The following is a 20,122-nucleotide window of genomic DNA, read 5'->3' as shown; positions in this document are numbered from 1 at the left end:
CAAGGCCGCTCATATCTGGTATTATGTCCTTAGATCTATATTATCCCACGGCCAGCCCTGTCTAGTGGTGTGGTCTCAACTCTACTTGCTTCATGGGGGTCATAAACTGAGTCTCAATCACATGATCAATTCTGGTCACTTGTGTTGAGTCAGAGGGTATGTCATACGCATGACCACTTAAATGATGCGATTTTGCAGCTGCTGTATTTTTCTCATAATTATGGATTAACCACATAGGTGGCATACCCCATCATCTATTGCATAATCTGCATATTGTAACAAAAGAAGTTCTTTCTACTTCAAATTGATCAAAACTTACTAAAAACACTGAGTTTGTTGCTGCATAGTGGAAGGCTCTTTGCAAAGGTTGACTGGTCCTCTTTGGGTTGCTTATTGCTGTATTTGAGGTTAAACTAGTACTAATGAGGTGAAATCATTGCCCAGTTTTACCCAGTGTAAAAAGTGGCAATATAAGGAAGCAATACTAACAAAAAATGTGGCACATTACGGCACATAATTTGCCTTTTCTTGCTGCATAATTTAGCCAACACTACCACAAAATTTGGTCCTACCCTGCCAGATGATTCCAGTGGCCCTAGTCACATGCTCAATTTCGTTTGGAGTTATGACGTTGGCAGCTTTTATATTGTGCAATTTGTTAAATTGACAACGGTCTTCTCTACGCTAAGCCGGTTTTAGGGCCATCATCTTTACTCTGTTTACCCCTAGTGGCAAATTGTTTCAGCGATAGTGCTCCTGGCGGTGCGTATTCCCAGATGCTAGATATACCAGTCTTCGCTCTCTTTTGGATTATGGCTTTCGTTTCCTTTATGCTCTGTGATCAGTCCTGTTGTCAAATGCTCACTTATCTTGTGTTGAGTTTGTGCCTTTGGCTGCCCTTGCATCCTGTTTGAGTTGACCTGGTACTGGAACATCTGGCCTTTTCTCTGTTAACACCTTCTGGTCAGTTGTGTCTAGGGGATTGCTCTGAGCCAGCTGGACGAAGCCCTGTCACACTTTAGTGAGATGCTTGGATGTATTTAGAAACATGGCTTTGGCTCTTTATGTGCTATGGTCAGGTATATTGGTATTAAAGCGCTGCCGCCTGCGTGGTTGGATCGACCTAAGTTCTTATTTCCTTTGTGCTTTCTTTTGCTGCAGGTCTCTGGTCACTGGAGTACAAGAGGCAGCTTACCAACCCCCTGTGCATCACTGCTAGCAGGGGCTACACTGACTGCCTGCGTTACCTGCTGCACCGAAGAGCCGACCCCAATGCAGCTCCAGGGGGGCAAAGTGCGCTGCACGAGGCCTGTGCCAAGGGCCACACCGAGTGTGCCGAACTGCTGCTCGAGCACAGGGCCAACCCCAACCTGCTGAGCCACGAGGGTCTGACGCCGCTTCACCTCTGCACCAGTGAGGACACGCTTCGGTGAGCTACAGCGAAGCACGTCAATTGGGCGGCGCGTCCATTGAACACATATTTATGTTTTCTCATGTCCTGTGTCCTTACTGTAGTCATGTATTCTAAAGCTGAGAACCTCGTGCACTCATCACACATCATAGGGCAGTAAATGCGCAGCTACCTCTGTGGCGAGTTCAGCCCCACAGAAATAAATACAATGAATGGTTCCTTTTTTGGAGGAATGGCATGAAAAAAAACAAGCATCTTTTAGCACAATAACTTTCCTACAGTAGACTGATATAATTGTGAGCTCATTGCAGCACTGTGGTATTACGTAGCTTGTGGTTGTCTCCTCTTGGTAAAATATAGTCAGCACTCCTTTTCTGGATGCAAGACCTGTCCTAAATGTGATCCTTTGGACAGTAAAAAAAATATTGTCCAAATCAAGACTGCCCAACCTTTGTTCAACAGGGTCTGATCCATGCCGGGATGCATATATCACGATGCACTGGGGAGGACCTGGACAGACCCGTGGCCAATGTACTACTGCACCCTCTAGCAAGGTATATACAAGCGTCAGCCACCTGAGAGCTGTTTACACTCATACACATACAGTAAGCAGCAGGTCATGTTCCCACAAAGGATTTCTTGCCCAAGACTTGTATCAAGTGCTAACATCACTGGCTGCGCTTCAACCCTCAAACAACCACAAGAAAAACTGTAAGTTATGGGCAGCCTTGAATCACATTTACCATGATGCAATGGAGAGGACTGGGACAGACCTGTGACCAGTGTACAACTGCACCTCATAGCAATACATTTATCTCATCCTGATTTTCTGCAAATATGGCCCAGATCAGACACTCCTGAGTGTGAAGTAGAATCCCTTTGCCTAGATAAAGTGCTCTGCCTTCCATCCTCGGGTAAGTGTGTAGCTCTCTTTTCTATCGATAAAGAGTTCCTTTAAATAGTGACTCTGTTCTGCTCTGGCACAACACACATTCCCAGCGCTTCCTTCCTCCTCGATGACTAGCTCATCCGTGGTGCACAATAGTCCTTTCCAGGGCCACTGAATTATGCAGCAGAAGATAATCAAACTATGCAGCAGGGCTGAGCAAATTATGCAGCAAGAAAAGGTAAATTATGTGGCACAATCCAGCACATTTTGTGAGAGTATTACTTAATTATTTTTTAATTTTTACACCTAGTAACACCGTCTGAGAAAAAAGTTCACGTTATTAGTGACTGCTTAGTGCCTAAACACAGCAATAAACAACTTTTAAAAATGACCAGTCAAACTTTGTGACAAGAGTTCCAGCATGGTGGACCCCAATTCGCCATATTTTTTAAAACTTTTGATCAGTTTGAGCTAGAAACATTCTTTTTTGTTAAAATCTGCAGATAATGTAGCAGTTGATGGATTACGTGGCAAGTACATCATTATACAAAAATCACCTTGGCCGCAGAATCACATCATTCCAATGGCCCTGGTCCTATCCTTTCTGAAGGTCTTCCCTGTTCCCTATCAAACATGCAGGCAGGTTACCTCACTAAGATGGCCACTTTTCAGATATCTTTGCTCATGTCAGGCTTTCATTTCATTGTCACAATGCTCCCCGTAGGTACCACATTTATAACTATCCATTTATAACAGAGCCGGGGCATCTAACATGAATACCTAAGCAGAAAAACACCCTCCAAGACACAGAAACCGATTCTTTTCCAAGTTCTGTCCCAGCATTCCAAGGAAGGCACTGCTTTGTGCTATTATACCATCGAAGTCCATGAAGGATTGCCTTACCGGGTGTCTATCTATTTCCAGAAAAGTGAACAGTAGTACTGCTGTTTAAATTGGTGATGGTGAAATAGATGTCCTGTTTATCTAATTGTACACTGAGGTATGTGCAGACAATTGTGTTCCCTCAAATTATTTTGCTTAGCAGTTCCAAGATATTGCTTAGGGATTACATCTCCTGCCCTCATACACATACCAGTAATTATCTGTGAGCTGAATACCACCATGAGACAGAAAACACATGTGAATGCATGCTCTGCCTACCCCTAGCTATGCCATATACAGGCTGACGAAACCCTTTTGTTTTTTCTTGTCTCTGACTATAAAGCGGACTTTGGAAAATCCCTATTCAATTCAATTCAATTCAAACAGGATTTCTATCGCGCATGGCTACCCACACCAGGCATCCCAGTGCTAACTGAACACCCACTTCCCGATCACCAGTTAGACTACCTGCTACTCACAGATCAAAGAGATGGGGTTTAAGGAGACTTCTAAACACAAGTTCAGACTGCTGCTTCTGCATAGAAGAAGGGAGGCTATTCCACAGCCTCGGGGCCAGAAATGAAAAGGACCGGCCTGTGTACCTCTCTCTTTTGACCCTAGGCACTGACAGAAGTCCCTGGGAGCTTGACTGAAGGGTTCTTCCTGGAGCATAGGCAGACAGTAGGTTCTGGATAATGACCGTACCTCTCCCCTGGGTAGCCGGTAAGCAATACATATGGCCTTAAAATGGATCCTATTCTCCAGCAGAAGCCAATGGATGACCTTTTAGGGCTTGTCTGGGAGATTTGTGCTTTGGGATCTTATACAGAATTCTTGCTGCTGCATTCTGGACTACTTGGAGATGGTTTATTACAAACTTTGAGATCCCTAAAAATAGGGAGTTCCCGTAGTCTTGGCACAGATTGATCAAACCTTGTACCACAGTTCTCCTCGTTGGGGGTGATAGTACCTGTAGAAATTTTATAAGGGATCTAAAATAGGAGCCAGCAAGTTTTTGAGGTTGAGTTTCCATAGATAGTTTCTTGTTGATCTGGAACCCTAAGCTCCTAATCGTTGGGGCAGGTTTGGGAGGGTCTCCCAATTGTTTGGGCCATCCTAGTTGCCATCCTCTAAGTTTGTACTTTCCAAACCCCAAGAACTATGTTTTATCACCATTGAGTTTGAGACAGCTCCTTGACATCCATTTTATAACTTCACTGAGACAGGAATTAAGCTGGGAGGAAACACGACTAGTCTCTGGGGTAGGAGCCATAATGATTTGAGTGTCGTCAGGGTATGAAACTAAGGCTAGGCCACAGGATTGTACAATCTCAGCTAGTGGCCAAAAATACAAATCAAATAATGTAGGGTTCAAGGATGAGCCCTGATGAACCTCTTGATTTAGTGGATAAATGTAGGAGAAGCAGGAGCCCTCGCTCACCTGAATACTTCTGTCCCCCTAGGAACGATTTCAGCCATCTAAGTACGTCCCATGAGATTCCTGCTTACTTAATTCTCTGAATAAGAAGTGGGTGTGACACAGTGTCAAAAGTGGTGCTAAGACCCCGCATTGTCATGGCGCTTAATCTCCTTGTTCCACAATTTCCTTTGTTGCTGCCAGTAGCGCTGTACTGCTCCAGCTCCAAGGTAGTCTGAGTGGGGTGCAGAATGCCCTGGTCTTCTATGAAGTCAGAGAGGTGCTTACTTACATGCTTTTCTAAAATCTTGCTTATAAGTGGTAGCAAGGAAATGGGTCTGTAGCTTTCTGCTGTTAGAGGGTTAGCTTCAGGTTTTTTTTAACAGTGGCTTTATTATCAAGAGTTTCCAAGCTTGAGGAGTACAACCAGTTAGCAATGAGTGATTGAGAATTTTCATCAACATGGTTAACAGAGTCTTCCCGTCTCTCACTAGAACATTGGGAGGGGCAGGATCCAATGGGGAACCTGATTTGGCAGATTTTATTATATTTTCTACCTCCTCAAGACTCATCAATAGAAACTCTGATAGGGCTGATCCCTTCCATTTCGTCGCTAAGGCAGTATTTTCTTGTGCGGCAGATAGTGCAGAGGGAGGTAACTGACTTAATATTTTATTTTTTTAAACCATATTTTATTGTGATTTTAATTTTAATTTTCAATCAGATAGTAGGCAAATATTCAAAACATCTCACAAAAATACAACTAGCAGAACAATTGGCCTACATCTGCAGAATATCAGACCTTAATGGTTATACACAGTAAATCCATAAATTAGTACTAATCATTAACCTCCCTCCCGTGTCCCGCCCCTATTCCCCTCCCCAGGTGAGCCCTGTGTCGTGTGGTAATTCTTTTAGAGGAGCTGTGCATGTCATGACAATCTGTGGTCAGGTACCTAAAGCTAGGGGTAGTGCACTATTTCTTATTCTACCCTATCGATCCCATATTTCATGCCCTAGGAAAGGTCACTGACAGCCAGAATTTCCTGCGTCATTCTAGCCTCTTGGCCCGTGAGTCCATTAGGAGGATGATCCAGTCTGGGTTTTGGCCGTAAGAATTTCAATTAACATCTCCCAGCCCTCTGCAACTTCTAGGGGTCTGATTCCTCTCTTGGCCTCTCGATGGAGAATATTCCCCTCGCTACCTGCCCATTTGGACACCTCACTTTTCTATTGGGACGTTCTGGGTCCCCTTGGGTTTTACCAAGACATCGCAATCTCTCGCCTAGCCAAGGAAAAGGCCAAGTCTTGAAATCTATCGGAGACTTTATTTTTAGTGGAATGTGGAAACCAGCCTAAAAGGCAGTGACCCATAGTACAAGGGATCTCTCTTTCTATGAGCCGCGTCAGTGTTTGGTGCACCTCCGTCCAGAATGGTTCTAGCTGCGGACAGTCCCAGAACATGTGTTTGAATTCTACCCTCAACAAGCTACATCGTGGGCAGCACTCGCTCACTTTCCCAAAGTATTTGTTGATGCGTGCAGGTGTCAGGTATGCCTGATGGAGCACATAAAAATCTATGAGCTTGAATCTGGCATTTCGTGTCATTTCAGGGAGACCCCTCAGAATATGCCCCCATTCTTCTTTGGAGATATCCTGGTTCAGATCTTTCTCCCAAGTTTGTTTAAGAAGGGTCAGGGGAACAGTCCTGTCTGCTCACATCAAAGGGTTGAGACTGCTTTATGTTTGCCAGTTGCGGAAGCCAGATATGATCATGCAGCCTGTATTGGAGGTTCTCCCCCTCTCCCCTGCCAATGCCTATGAATACTGGCCGCTAGTGCCCCATGTATTAAAAAGTGTCCCCCCGGTAGTCCAAATTCCTCCCTAAGGGCCTCAAAGGACATCAGTGCTCCATCCTTGAATATTGCACCCATTGTGAGGATCCTGGCATCCACCCAGGTCTTGAGTTCATTCCAAGTACCTCTGTGCGGTACGGCCCGTAAAGATAATATGGGGAGTTCTGGAGAGTAGGGGGTCCCTACTTTAATTTTACGCAGAAAAGCCTTCCAACACTGAGTCAGGATTTTTAATTCAGGAGGGTCATGTTTCCAATCCCTAGTAGTTCTTAATAAAACCTCAAATAGCCTGGGCCCCGGCGGGGTGAACGCCTTTACACTCGCTCCTGTTTCTACTCTGCTCGCTATCCATTGTGTTAACCATTGGAGTTGAGCCGCCAAATAGTAGGTTTCTAAATCGGGGACCGCTAGTCCTCCGTCTGTGGATTGTCTTTGGAGTTTAGCTTGGGTACTCTCCTCCGTCCCTCGCCCCATATAAATGACACTACCATTGTTTCTAATTCTTTAAAGATGGCTCTGGGAATCCAAATTGGTAGCACTGTGAAGTGGTATAGTAGTTGTGAGAGCACGATCATTTTGAGAATCACTATTTTCCCACCCACTGATAATGGCAGGGTCTGCCAAAAGGACAGACAGGATTCTATAGAACGTATGGAGCCACCAATGTTGCCCTCTAGGATGTCTTGGGGATCATGATAAATTTTTACTCCCAGATAAGGGAGACCGCTTGGCACCCATCTGACCAGGTCTAGGTTCGGTGCGGGTGTCCGGGACACCCCCAGAGGGAACAAACCGGTTTTGTCCCAGTTTACCTTCAGACCCGAGTATCCCCCAAACCGAGACAACATTTGTTGCACTCGGGGTAAATCTCTTTGGACATCTTCCAGAAATATTAAGAGGTCGTCAGCGTAAAGGACTATTTAATGTCTCTCGCCTCCTGCTAAACTTCCTGGACCACCCTCTACCGCTCTCGCCGCGGCGGCTAATGGTTCCATTGCCAAGGCAAATAAAAACGGAGACAAAGGGCAACTCTGCCTGGTGCCCCTCTCAACCATGTAGCTTCTGGATATTGTCTGCCCCGTGCGCACTCTGGCTGTGGGCTTGGTACACAAGAGTTTAACCCAGGAGATATATTCGGGCCCTAGTTTAAGCCGGGCCATCACAGTATAGAGGAACTCCCAGTCCAAGCTGTCAAAAGCTTTTTCTATGTCTACCGCCAGGACTCCAGTGTGAGTGGCCATGGGTGACTGGTCTCTCATGATTGCTAGTAGTCTACGAATGTTGCCGGCGGTGTTTCGCCCAGGAATGAAACCAGCTTGATCTGGGTGTATCAATGTAGTCATAAGTGGGAGGAGTCTGGTTGCTAAGAGCTTACTGAGGATTGTGTAGTCAAGGTTCAACATGGACAATGGTCTATAGGCCCCCATTTCCGTTGGGTTTTTACCAGGTTTGAGGAGACAAATTATGACCGCTTCCCGGGCTGTTGCAGGTAATTCGCCCTGCTCTTTGGCAGTTTTGTATAGGTTTTCAAATCTCGGCGAGAGTATGTCTACGTAGGTGGCATAAAATTCATTATGGAGTCCGTCTGTCCCCGGGGTTTTCCCTCTAGCCAGGCTTTTTATGGCCTCCCTGATTTCTGTCTGTGTGATGGACCCTCCCAGTTGCTCCGGAACCCCAGGTGAAAGTGAACCTAGTTGCAGCTCGGATAGGTAACCCTCAGTGGCTTCCCTGACGTGATTAAATCTACTCTTATTCATAGAAGGTTGTGAAATGTGAGTTTATTTGTTCTTGCCCGTATATGTGAACCCCCTGCTCAGTGGCTAAGTCCAATATGACTGGGGACCTGTGGGACTGTGATACAACCCATGCAAGTAGTTGGCCCGCTTTGTCTCTCTCTCCATGTACTCGAGTGAGGTAATTTCTATAATCAAAGCACCGGAGGCGTTCTGTACAATCTGCCACTTCTGCTCTAAGCTCCAGTATAGAGTTCTGTAGGTGTGGGTTCCCGGGTCTGCTTCTCTCAGCCTCCCGCAACTTGTCCTCAGTCCGTTCCGTGTCCCCCAGGAGAGTCCTATGCACCCCCAGTGCCCCTGCTATACACCTCCCTCTTACCACCGCCTTAAAGTCATCCCATTCACTCAAGGGGTTAATAGCGGATGCTTCGTTATCCTAAAAAAACTGAGTGATATGTTGCCACAACTCTCCACGGAAGAGAAAGTCCTACAGAATTTCGGGTTTGAGCCTCCAAGTGAGGGTACGGGGGAGAGGGGACCCCCCCACCTCAATTACAACAAAAGGTGGTTGTGATCAGAAAGTGTGCAGGTTAAATATTCCGCATTGTGTACCTGCGGGTAGACAACTGGCGTGCAGAAGAACGCATCCAATCTAACATGCAACTCGTGTAAGTGAGAAAAGAAAGAGTAGTCTCTTTCATCTGGGTGTAATCTGTGTCATGCATCAGCCCCCAGTTCTTTTGCCAGGTCGAGAACTGCCGAGCCACCCTCACTAGGGGAGAATCATTCAGTGGCGGATGTGATCTGTCCATAGCGGGTCTCCCACACAGTTGAAGTCGCCCCCAACACCACTGAGGATTGCAAATATGGGGCTAATAAACCAGATATGTGTGTGAAAAACTCTCCCTGGTCCGAGTTGGGTGCATACCCATTAATCAACGCCAGCTCTCTGCCCTCCAACCTGCCCTGAACAGCCACAAATCGGCCCTCCGGGTCTATGAGGTTATCCAATATCTGGAAGGGGACCCCGGCCCGAATCCAAATTAGGGTACCCCTCTAGTAAGCGGAATATGAAGTGTAATACGTCTGGCCTCTCCATCGCTTTTGAAGCGCTTTTCCTTCTGCTTGTGTCAAGTGTGTTTCTTGGAGCATTGCTATCTGAAATCCCCTTCGCTGTAAATAAGAAAAAATCCTGTATCTTTTAACCATCGAGTGCATACCTCTTGTGTTCCATGTGGGGCACTTATAGGAGTTTAAGCATTACCATTTCGGAATTCCCCCCCCCCTCTTGGTTAGATACCATTTTGACTATGCCAGCACACACTCCACCCATTTAGTAGTCTCACACGTCAGCTCCGTTTTCCTTGTGAATTCTTTTAGTGGCTCACCTATCCCCGGAAGTGAAACCCAACAGGTAACACCCAACTCCCCATCCCCGGGACAAAAGTAGGAACGTCTCTCGTCCAAACTAGAAATAATTTAACCAGTCTACTAGAGTAGGGGGTGCTCTTAGATCGAACAAAAAGTATACCGTAACACCATCTCCCCGCCTCATGGGAGAGAAGTACACGGGGATTTTGTAGTCCCTATTCTCCCGCAAGTTCAGCAGATCTCTTGTTGCAGGGCTAGATAGCGGTCTTGATGCAGGCCGCTATGGTCGTGGTAGTCACATCAGTTTTCCATCCTGGAACTCGATTTTTCCTGTGGGTGGGACCGGGAGGGGTTCTTTCGGATGATGTCACAAACAGTTTGGCGCACACCTGCCTAACATCCCAGCAAACGATCAGCCCCATTGCATCATGATAAATGTAGTTTCCTCAAAAAATCGTACTCCGTTAATTTTAAATATTTCACCTCTAAATAGGTGCAGCCTTTGCTGTGCATCTCTGGACACATATATGTGTTTCTGGGTTAATCCCTTCTTCAGCAGAGAACAAATAAAGCACTTTTGCGGGGTGCTGGAAATGCTGCCATTAATCATCCGGTTTCAATACCTCTTCACTGGCATGCCGGTGCCTGCTCCAGAGCTCATCAGCCCAGTGGCTCAAGGGAGTCTTTTTAAAGTCACAAACAGTTTGGAGCACACCTGCCAAACATCCCAGGAACGATCAGCCCCATTGCATCATGATAAATGTAGTTTCCTCAAAAAATCGTACTCCGTTAATTATTTTTTTTCTTTCAGATGATACAGTCTGAAGTGCCCGGCGTCACGTCAGGGCCGATCTTGTCTGATGAGTGTGATAGTTCTGATTCCTGTTCTGATTCTGATTGTTCTAATTCTTCTTGAGTCTGCTTATAGGAGCCAGGGTCAGAGCCACTCAAGGAAGCAGCAGCCTCAATCGCTTTTTGTTTCTCTTTCAGCATTTCCATAGGAGACGGGCTACCCATTCTACCGGCTTTACTGTGTCCTCTTTCGTTCTAGGCGGGAGCCCTCTGATCTGTGTGCCCCCTCCTCCAGTGCCTGCATATCGATCCATTGCCAGGCCTCTTCTGCCGTACTGAAGAATTGTGTGCCAGTTTTGGTCACCACTCTCAATTTGGCAGGGAACATCATCCATATTGGATTCCCATTTTGCAGAGTTTTTGTTTGGCGTCCCTGAAGGAGGCTCTTTGCTTCTGTACTTTTTTGAAGAAGTCTGGGAAGATACGGATCACATGGTTGTCCAGCGTGCTGTCTCCTCTTTTCCTGCTTTGGCTGAGCAGATAGTCTCTATTCCTATAGTGGAGTAGTTTGGTTATTATTGGTCTTGGGGGAGCCCCCGGAGGGGGGGCGAGCTGGGACCCTGTGTGCTCTTTCAATTGCAAAGAAGGGAGATAATCCATCCTCGGTCACATCCTCCCTCAGCCAGCGTACAAGAAACTCCACCAGGTTGGATTTTTCAGTGCGTTCAGGTAGGCCAAGCACTCGGATATTATTTCATCGTGATCTGTTTTCCGCGTCTTCTGCTCGCAGTTCCAACCCTCAAATCCGTTTTTCCATTTGTTGTGTCATCTTGGTAGTGTCTTTAATTTCAGGTCACAGTTCCTCCAACTGCCTGTCCGTGGCAGTCACTTTTTCAGCCAGACGGCGGTGGTCGTCTCTGAGCACCGTAAGATCAGTGGCCAATGCGTCAATTTTTCGTTCTAGTGCCAACCTGGGAAGCCGTTCTGGCAAGCAGCACGTACTGAAGGGTAGGATCCTTTCTTTGGGGGTGGAATTTAGGGCATCTCCCTGGTCGGTCATCTCTCTCGAGGTGGGCCCATTCCTAAGTTCTGTTTCCCTTTTCCGGCCCATTTTGCCCATCTTGTGCACCATTCAGCGTGTTCACCGTGGGTGACTTTGCCTCTGTTCACCCGGACCCGCCCGTGCAATAGATCAAGGTGAGTTGCAGAGGGATTTATCCTTCTCCTCCTGACGAGTCACTCCTGCTTGAAACAACAGGAGGGGCCCAGAAACCGGTCCCCGGGCTACCTCTCCGTTTCGGGGTATCTGCGCTCCACACCTAGCGCCGTCCAGCTCCGACAGAGCTCCCGGTCAACTCCGCTCCGTTTCCAGCCCCTATCGCCAGAAGGGTTCTACCGCCAGAAGGGAAAGGAGAGAGGGCCCCCCCCCACCGTCTCCTGCTGGCACAAGTCTGAAGGCAGGGCCCTCACAGCAAGAGGGGCCACCCTGGGGCCCCCAAGGGGCCAGAGATGGGCAAGGACCCCCTCACCGGGACATCTCTGTTCACGGATGGCTCCCCCTGGGGTTCCGATCACTCCCCGGCCCCACGCAGCCTCCCGGAGCCGCTGCTCCGCTCAGGATAGCCCCAGGACCCCTCACCTCGGTGCCATGGAGGAAAAGCGCCTTTGCGTCTACATTGATTTTAATATGGCGGCCGCCATCTTGGATTTTTCGCGGCTACGGGGTGCCCATCTTTGCTGCCTCGAACTCGGGCCGCGGGCTGTAAATCCGTCGGCAGCATGATCGCCCGTCCTCACGCACCCTTAGCCCCACTGCTAGCTGGGTTGTGGGACCTCTGAACTTCAGGATTCCCCGAGATGGGGAGACGAGGACAGGAGCCTCACGGAGAGGCTGCTACCGTCATGACATCCGGCCACGCCCCCCAACTGACTTAATATTTTATTAACTTTGTTTGTGAAAAAGGTGGGTAGCTAATCACATTGTTCTACTTAAGGCTGCAGCCTGGAAAATCCACAGGGAAGGTGCATCAAATCTTTGACTATTTTGAATAGTTCCTTGGTGGCGTTCAGAGCCTTACCTATTTTTTCCTTGAAGTGAGCAATTCTAGTTTCTTTTATCCCTCTCTTGTACTTTTTCAAAGGTATTCTATAACTAATTTTGCCAACATAGTCTCTACCTCACTCTCTCCCTTTTTTTTTGCTCCCTTCTTTCTTTTGTGTGTACCAGGGAGCTCTAACCTTTGCCAGATTCAGTTTGATAGTTTTGCAGGGAATTCCTAACTGTAATGAATTAGATAACCAATTTACAAATCTCCCCTACCTTTCCCATGTACCACCCTCAAGGGTAGGTAGTGACTTTGGGAGCGCAATTTGCCAGTCCCTTTCATCCACTTTTGACCAGAGGCATATGAACTTTATAGTAGATGACTTCCTTCCTGCCGATTGCGGAATTGTCAGGCAGACAGGAATTAAGCAATGACCGGATCATAGATTAGGAATTGGGGGCCCTGTTGCTAATTCATTTAAATTAGTAAAAACTGGATCCAGGAGGTGCCCCTTTTTGTGTGTGGGGGAGATTACAATTTGACAAAATTGTATAGCTTCCAGATCATCTATGAGTCCCTTTACTTTTCTTTTTTCCTTTTAAGTCTCTTAATGGAGTAAAATTAGCTTTCAGGAGACTACTTACTGCAAGTAGTTCCTGTACGGCTGCTACGAATTGAGAGGAGGCCCACGGTGGGCAATATATTACAATTCCTGAAAAGGTGAAGGTGGGAATGAACTCCACAGATAATTGAAGGCATTCCCAGCCAGCTCCAGCTATTGGAGTAAAATTTTCCATATATTCCTTTTTATAAATCATAGTAACCCCTCCCCCCAGAATGCTGTCTTCCCTATTTCTACTGGCTATCATATAGCCCTGTGGAAGAGTTATCACTATATCACAAGTGGACTCCTTATTTAGCCAAGTTTCCATTATAAACACACCATCTGGTCTCTTCTCTTCAAGAAGAATGAAGAGCCCTGTGTTTTAGGAGAGACCTCCAATTTAGTATGTACATCTGCTTGAGCTGGAGGGGGTCAAGTCCCTTTGCCAATATATCTTTATCTGCCTGTGTGGTGCGGCGCTGAGCCTTCCAACCGCAGTTTGTACAGGAAAGGGGAGCATATAAGTAAGGAAACACTTTCCTATGGTGGTTTACCATCTGACTCTTGATTTGATATAGTTTTGCTGTGGTATAGGTCTTTGTGGCGATGAGGAAGTGAATCAACGTGGCACCGAACACTGCCACACCCAGTGCACTGAAAGCCCTGTTTTCCACCCAGCAATAAAACCTTAAAATCCCCAAAATAAAACGAATTCACATTAAAAGTTAATATGAAAAAATACCCGAGATCGGGGAAGTTGTGCCCTCTGGTATTCTTGCAAGTTTGTCACCGTCTCCTCAGCGCCACATGTTGTTCTATGCTCAGCATAGCTATGTAAACTCCTTGTCTTGTACAGAACTGCTTATGAGCGGCAAGTAAATCACAAGCATACATGACATATTATGATATACAGGTACCATTGGTTCATGTGGAGACGTGGGTTGGGTAAATTGGTGTGGTCTAGTCTGGCGGCTTTTAGGCAGTGTCTTGTGGGGGGACTAAGGGCAGAAAAAAGTACTTGGGTGAAGAAAATATAAACTAACAAGCAGATTAAAGCAAGGAATTACGTCTTCAACACATCATGTTTTGTTATGTCATGTCATGTTATGCAGATTTGTACAGCAGACTATCACCTGGAAGGGTGTCCTGGTGCTGAGCAAGTGTGCATGTGTGAATTTAGCCAAGCCTACGTGCTAGTGGGCCTCCTTGGAAAGCCATGTCTTCAGCTTCTTTCAGAATTCAAGAAGCAAGAAGGAAGTGTGAGAAAGTAGCCTCTTTCTAGCCTTGTTACCCCCACTTTTGGCCTGTTTGTGAGTGTATGTCAGAGTGTTTTCACTGTCTCACTGGGATCCTGCTAGCCAGGACCCAGTGCTCATAGTGAAAACCCTATGTTTTCAGTATGTTTGTTATGTGTCACTGGGACCCTGCTAGCCAGGACCCCAGTGCTCATAAGTTTGTGACCTATATGTATGTGATCCCTGTGCGATGCCTAACTGTCTCACTGAGTCCCTGCTAACCAGAACCTCAGTGGTTATGCTCTCTCTTTACAAATTGTCACTAACAGGCTAGTGACCAATTTCACCAATTCACATTGGCATACTGGAACACCCTTATAATTCCCTAGTATATGGTACTAAGGTACCCAGGGTATTGGGGTTCCAGGAGATCCCTATGGGCTGCAGCATTTATTTTGCCACCCATAGGGAGCTCTGACAATTCTTACACAGGTCTGCCACTGCAGCCTGAGTGAAATAACGTCCACGTTATTTCACAGCCATTTACCAGTGCACTTAAGCAGCTTATAAGTCACCTATATGTCTAACCTTTACCTGGTAAAGGTTGGGTGCTAAGTTACTTAGTGTGTGGGCACCCTGGCACTAGCCAAGGTGCCCCCACATTGTTCAGGGCAAATTCCCCAGACTTTGTGAGTGCGGGGACACCATTACACGCGTGCACTATACATATGTCAATACATATGTATAGCGTCACAATGGTAACTCCGAACATGGCCATGCAACATGTCTAAGATCATGGAATGCCATTCTGGCATTGGGGAGACAATTCCATGATCCCCCGGGTCTCTAGCACAGAACCCGGGTACTGCCAAACTGCCTTTTCTGGGGTTTCACTGCAGCTGCTGCTGCTGCCAGCCCCTCAGACAGGTTTCTGCCCTCCTGGGGTCCAGCCAGGCTTGGCCCAGGAAGGCAGAACAAAGGACTTCCTCAGAGAGAGGGTGTTACACCCTCTCCATTTGGAAAAAGGTGTCAGGGCTGGGGAGGAGTAGCCTCCCCAGCCTCTGGAAATGCTTTGATGGGCACAGATGGTGCCCATCTCTGCATAAGCCAGTCTACACCGGTTCAGGGATCCCCCAGCCCTGCTCTGACGCGAAACTGGACAAAGGAAAGGGGAGTGACCACTCCCCTGACCTGCACCTCCCCTGGGAGGTGCCCAGAGCTCCTCCAGTGTGCTCCAGACCTCTGCCATCTTGGAAACAGAGGTGCTGCTGGCACACTGGACTGCTCTGAGTTGCCAGGGCCAACAGGTGACGTCAGAGACTCCTTCTGATTACCTGTGTTGCTAGCCTATCCTCCTTCCTAAGTAGCCAAACCTCCTTTTCTGGCTATTTAGGGTCTCTGCTTTGGGGAATTCTTTAGATAACGAATGCAAGAGCTCATCAGAGTTCCTCTGCATCTCTCTCTTCACCTTCTGCCAAGGAATCGACCGCTGACTGCGCTGGAAGCCTGCAAAACCGCAACAAAGTAGCAAAGACAACTACTGCAACCTTGTATCGCTGATCCTGCTGCCTTCTCGAATGTTTTCCTGGTGGTGCATGCTGTGGGGGTAGTCTGCCTCCTCTCTGCACTAGAAGCTCCAAAGAAATCTCCTGCGGGTCGACGGAATCTTCCCCCTACAACCGCAGGCACCAAAGAACTGCTTCACCGGTCCTCTGGGTCCCCTCTCAGCACAACGAGCGTGGTCCCTGGAACTCAGCAACTCTGTCCAAGTGACTCCCACAGTCCAGTGACTCTTCAGTCCAAGTTTGGTGGAGGTAAGTCCTTGCCTCCCCACGCTAGACTGCATTGCTGGGTACTGCGTGATTTGCAGCTGCTCCGGCTCCTGTGCACTCTTCCAGGATTTCCTTTGTGCACAGCCAAGCCTGGGTCCCCGACACTCTAACCTGCAGTGCATGACCTCCTGAATAGTCCTCCGGCGTCGTGGGACCTTCTTTTGTGACTTCGGGTGAGCTCCGGTTCACTCTTCTTCGTAGTGCCTGTTCTGGCACTTCTGCGGGTGCTGCTTGCTTCTGAGTGGGCTCTTTGTCTTGCTGGACGCCCCCTCTGTCTCCTCACGCAATTGGCGACATCCTGGTCCCTCCTGGGCCACAGCTGCATCCAAAAACCCTAACCGCAACCCTTGCAGCTAGCAAGGCTTGTTTGCGGTCTTTCTGCACGGAAACACCTCTGCAAACTTCTTCACGACGTGGGACATCCATCCTCCAAGGGGAAGTTCCTAGTCCTCTTCGTTCTTACAGAATCCACAGCTTCTACCATCCGGTGGCAGCTTCTTTGCACCCACAGCTGGCATTTCCTGGGCATCTGCCCACTCCCGACTTGATCATGACTCTTGGACTTGGTCCCCTTGTTCCACAGGTACTCTCGTCTGGAAATCCATCATTGTTGCATTGCTGGTGTTGGTCTTCCTTGCAGAATTCCCCTATCATGACTTCTGTGCTCTCTGGGGAACTTAGGTGCACTTTGCACCCACTTTTCAGGGTCTTGGGGTGGGCTATTTTTCTAACCCTCACTGTTTTCTTACAGTCCCAGCGACCCTCTACAAGCTCACATAGGTTTGGGGTCCATACGTTATTCGCATTCCACTTTTGGAGTATATGGTTTGTGTACCTACGTGCTCCCATTGCAATCTATTGTGACTATACATTGCTTGCACTGTTTTCTATTGCTATTACTGCATAATTTTGGTATTGTGTACATATATCTTGTGTATATTTGCTATCCTCATACTGAGGGTACTCACTGAGATACTTTGGCATATTGTCATAAAAATAAAGTACCTTTATTTTTAGTATATCTGTGTGTTGTGTTTTCTTATGATATTGTGCATATGACACCAGTGGTATAGTAGGAGCTTCACACGTCTCCTAGTTCAGCCTAAGCTGCTCTGCTAAGCTACCCTTTTCTATCACCCTAAGCTGCTAGACACCTCTTCTACAGTAATAAGGGATAACTGGACCTGGTACAAAGTGTAAGTACCCCTTGGTACCCACTACAAGCCAGGCCAGTCTCCTACAGGAAGCCCATAATTGTAGTGGCAGTTCATTCCACGCTTTAGGAGTGATGTAGGATAAGACTTGACCACCAGATCCGTTTTTCTGTATGTGTGATATGTGTGCAAGTAGAAGTTCGGTTGAGATGAGGTGTCTGGATGGATTGTGAAAGCAGGAGCCAGTGAAGCTCCTTCAGGTGCGGTGTGATGTGAGTGCAGTGTAGGAGGTTAAGAGTGATTCTGACCACCAAGTTCTCCATGGTCTGCAGCCTTTGGACACGTTTTTTCATCCCAGTACAGAAGGCGCTTCTGTAGTCCAGTATGCATGTGACAAGGACATGCATGAAAGTTTTCCACATGCTGAGTGGGAGTCAATTGTAAATCTTCCTCTGCATCTTTGGGGTATGTAAACATAAAGCAGTGACAGTAATGACTTGGTAATTCATGTTAAGTTTGCTGTTGATGACGATACCAAGGTTCTTGGTGCAGGTGGTGGGAGTGGGTTTCGGTCCTAGCTTTGTTGGCCACCGCATGAAGTGCTCTACCCAAAGATCTTGGTTTCAGTCTTGTTGGTGTTCAGCTTCAAACAGTTGGTCTTCATCTAGTGGGCAATTTCAGTCATGCAGGTATTTAACTTCAGGTATTGGGCATCTTGTTTGTGAGAGAGAGAATGAGTTGATGTCATCGGCGTAGGATGTGACGTTGATGTTGTGAGAGCAGATGATGCTGGCTAGAGGGATCATGCATGCATTGAATTAGGTCGGCCAGGCTTACCAAGTAGGTTCTTCCAGTCAGGAAGGAGCAGATCCATTGGAGCACGTGTCCTTGTATTCCAATGTCATATAGACATTGGATGGGGATGGGTTGAAGGACCATTGTCAAACACTGTGGAGAGGTTCATGACGATGACGGCTCTGACGTGTTACCTTCATCCAGGGTCAAGGTGATGGTGTCCATGGCTGCAGTGAGGGCAGTTTCCATGCTAAGGTTGGGTCTGAAAACAGACTGAGTGGTGATGAAGATTTAGTGGTCAATGAAGAATTAAGTCAGGCATCTGTTGGCGATTTTTTCTGAGACCTTGGTTAGGAATGTTAGCAGGGAGATTAGTCTGTAGTTGTCACGTGTTGAAGGCTCTACAGATAGTTTGTTCAGCAATGGGAGGACAGTTGCTTGTTTATAAGCATCTGAGAATGTCACAGAAGAGTTGGAGGCATTCAGAATGGGTGTGAGCATGGCACAGGTGATTTGCAGTCCTCTGGACTAAGTATAGTGGGGCAGGGGTCCGATGGGGCCCCTGAATGAATGGATTCATGGTGGCAGCAGTTCCTCTTGGGTGATGATGGGCAATATGGTTAGCATTGGCTCTTTGGATAAGATCGGAGGTGTTTGGAGAGGTCTATCGGCTTAATTAATCGTGATTTTGATTTATGCCAAGGGTCAACTCATCCAGAGTTTTAGGTGTGTTAAATTGCAGGGTGCTTTCACTTGCTGCTGAAATGTTTAGTCTGCCTGAGGCTCTGAGAATCTAGTCACTGTGATGCACTCAGTAGGGTCACATCATAGTCCATGGTGGTTGGAAGCACAAACTATACCTCATTTTGTGTGCATTGACATGCACTGCTTCCAATCTGATTGTAAATACATACAATTAGGCGCAGTTGACAAACATTTTGTCCTGGGTTTGCGACACAAAAGTGACATAAACCTGCTTAAAGTGTTTTTTTTTTATTTACTTTCCAGCACAAACAAATGTTCTGCAATCATCCATGGTTTTTGATGCAAAACATTATCTGCAACTAATAGAAGTTAGGATTTTACACCACAAAAATAACACTACTCAAAGGCAGGCTTTAAAAACTAGAATTATTTTATTTCTCCTAACTTTTCCCAATTTGCATGTGAGCTGCACTGTACGGTACACATTTAGAATGGAAAAAGTTTTAAAGTTTGTCTAGTCACGGTATTTTGTACTGGAATGGTATCTTTCCACAAAAAAACTATGCTAGACTCATGAAGACAACTTTGCACAGTAGAGCAAAGGTATGTGTGTGGTGCTCAACAGCCTAATTGTGCACCAGTGATCAGGAGAGAGCAGAATAGTGATATACCTTACTAGATATAGCGCTTTCCTGCTCTCTCCTTGTCACTCAACGCAGCACTGCAAGTTTGGGTGCACAACTGCGTTGTGTGACAGTTTTGTAAATGGGGGTCAAATTAGTTTCTAATAGTTCTGTGTTTCACCTCTGAAAACATGATGTTTAAATTCTAGAGCTGCAGAAAATGCTTTCCAGCAACAGTGCTGGAAACTAGTAAGGTGTCCAGAAACTAATAGTTGGTTTATGCATTCCTTTTTAAAAAATGTTGCACCCAGGGACAAATTTAACAGCAAATCTGGTCTGGCTTACTTGTTTACAGACAGATATGCCCTCATTACGAGTTTGACGGTCAGTGGACTGCCGCAGTGGAAATGGCGGTCGCACCGCAGCGGGCCTGGCGGTGTAGACCTCCATATTACAAGAACTGGGAAGGCACCTGCAGAACACAGTCAAGTTTCTGTCCAGACCGCCATTGTGGACGGACCACTGTTGCCAGCGGGAGGCCTCTTCAGGCTGGCAATCAGACAATTTCCACCCACCGTATTACAAGGTTGCACACCGCCAGAATGTCGGGGGCGGTGCAACCGCCGCGAAAACCATGGCGGGAACGAACAACTTAGAAGGAAGCACTCACCTTCTACAACACACGCACGTCCCTAGGCGCCATGGCACACAAATTACGAATTTCCAATACTCCTGCTGGCCATTGACATACAGGACCAGCGATGCCGACATAGACATG

At 47.0% G+C, this 20,122-nt stretch overlaps 1 protein-coding gene across 1 annotated transcript in view; it reads left to right on the top strand.

Moving 5' to 3' along the window:
• Nucleotides 1-20,122, top strand: part of ASB18 (ankyrin repeat and SOCS box containing 18) — a 167,441-nt gene that overhangs the window by 49,729 nt on the left and 97,590 nt on the right. The window contains exon 2 of the mRNA XM_069225556.1: nucleotides 1,162-1,429. Within this exon, the coding sequence (XP_069081657.1) occupies nucleotides 1,162-1,429 (268 nt within the window). The remainder of the gene's footprint in view (nucleotides 1-1,161; nucleotides 1,430-20,122) is intronic.

Source organism: Pleurodeles waltl, chromosome 3_1 (genome assembly GCF_031143425.1).
Source record: "Pleurodeles waltl isolate 20211129_DDA chromosome 3_1, aPleWal1.hap1.20221129, whole genome shotgun sequence".
Lineage (NCBI taxonomy): Eukaryota > Metazoa > Chordata > Amphibia > Caudata > Salamandridae > Pleurodeles > Pleurodeles waltl.
This window is presented reverse-complemented; position numbering and strand designations above follow the sequence as displayed.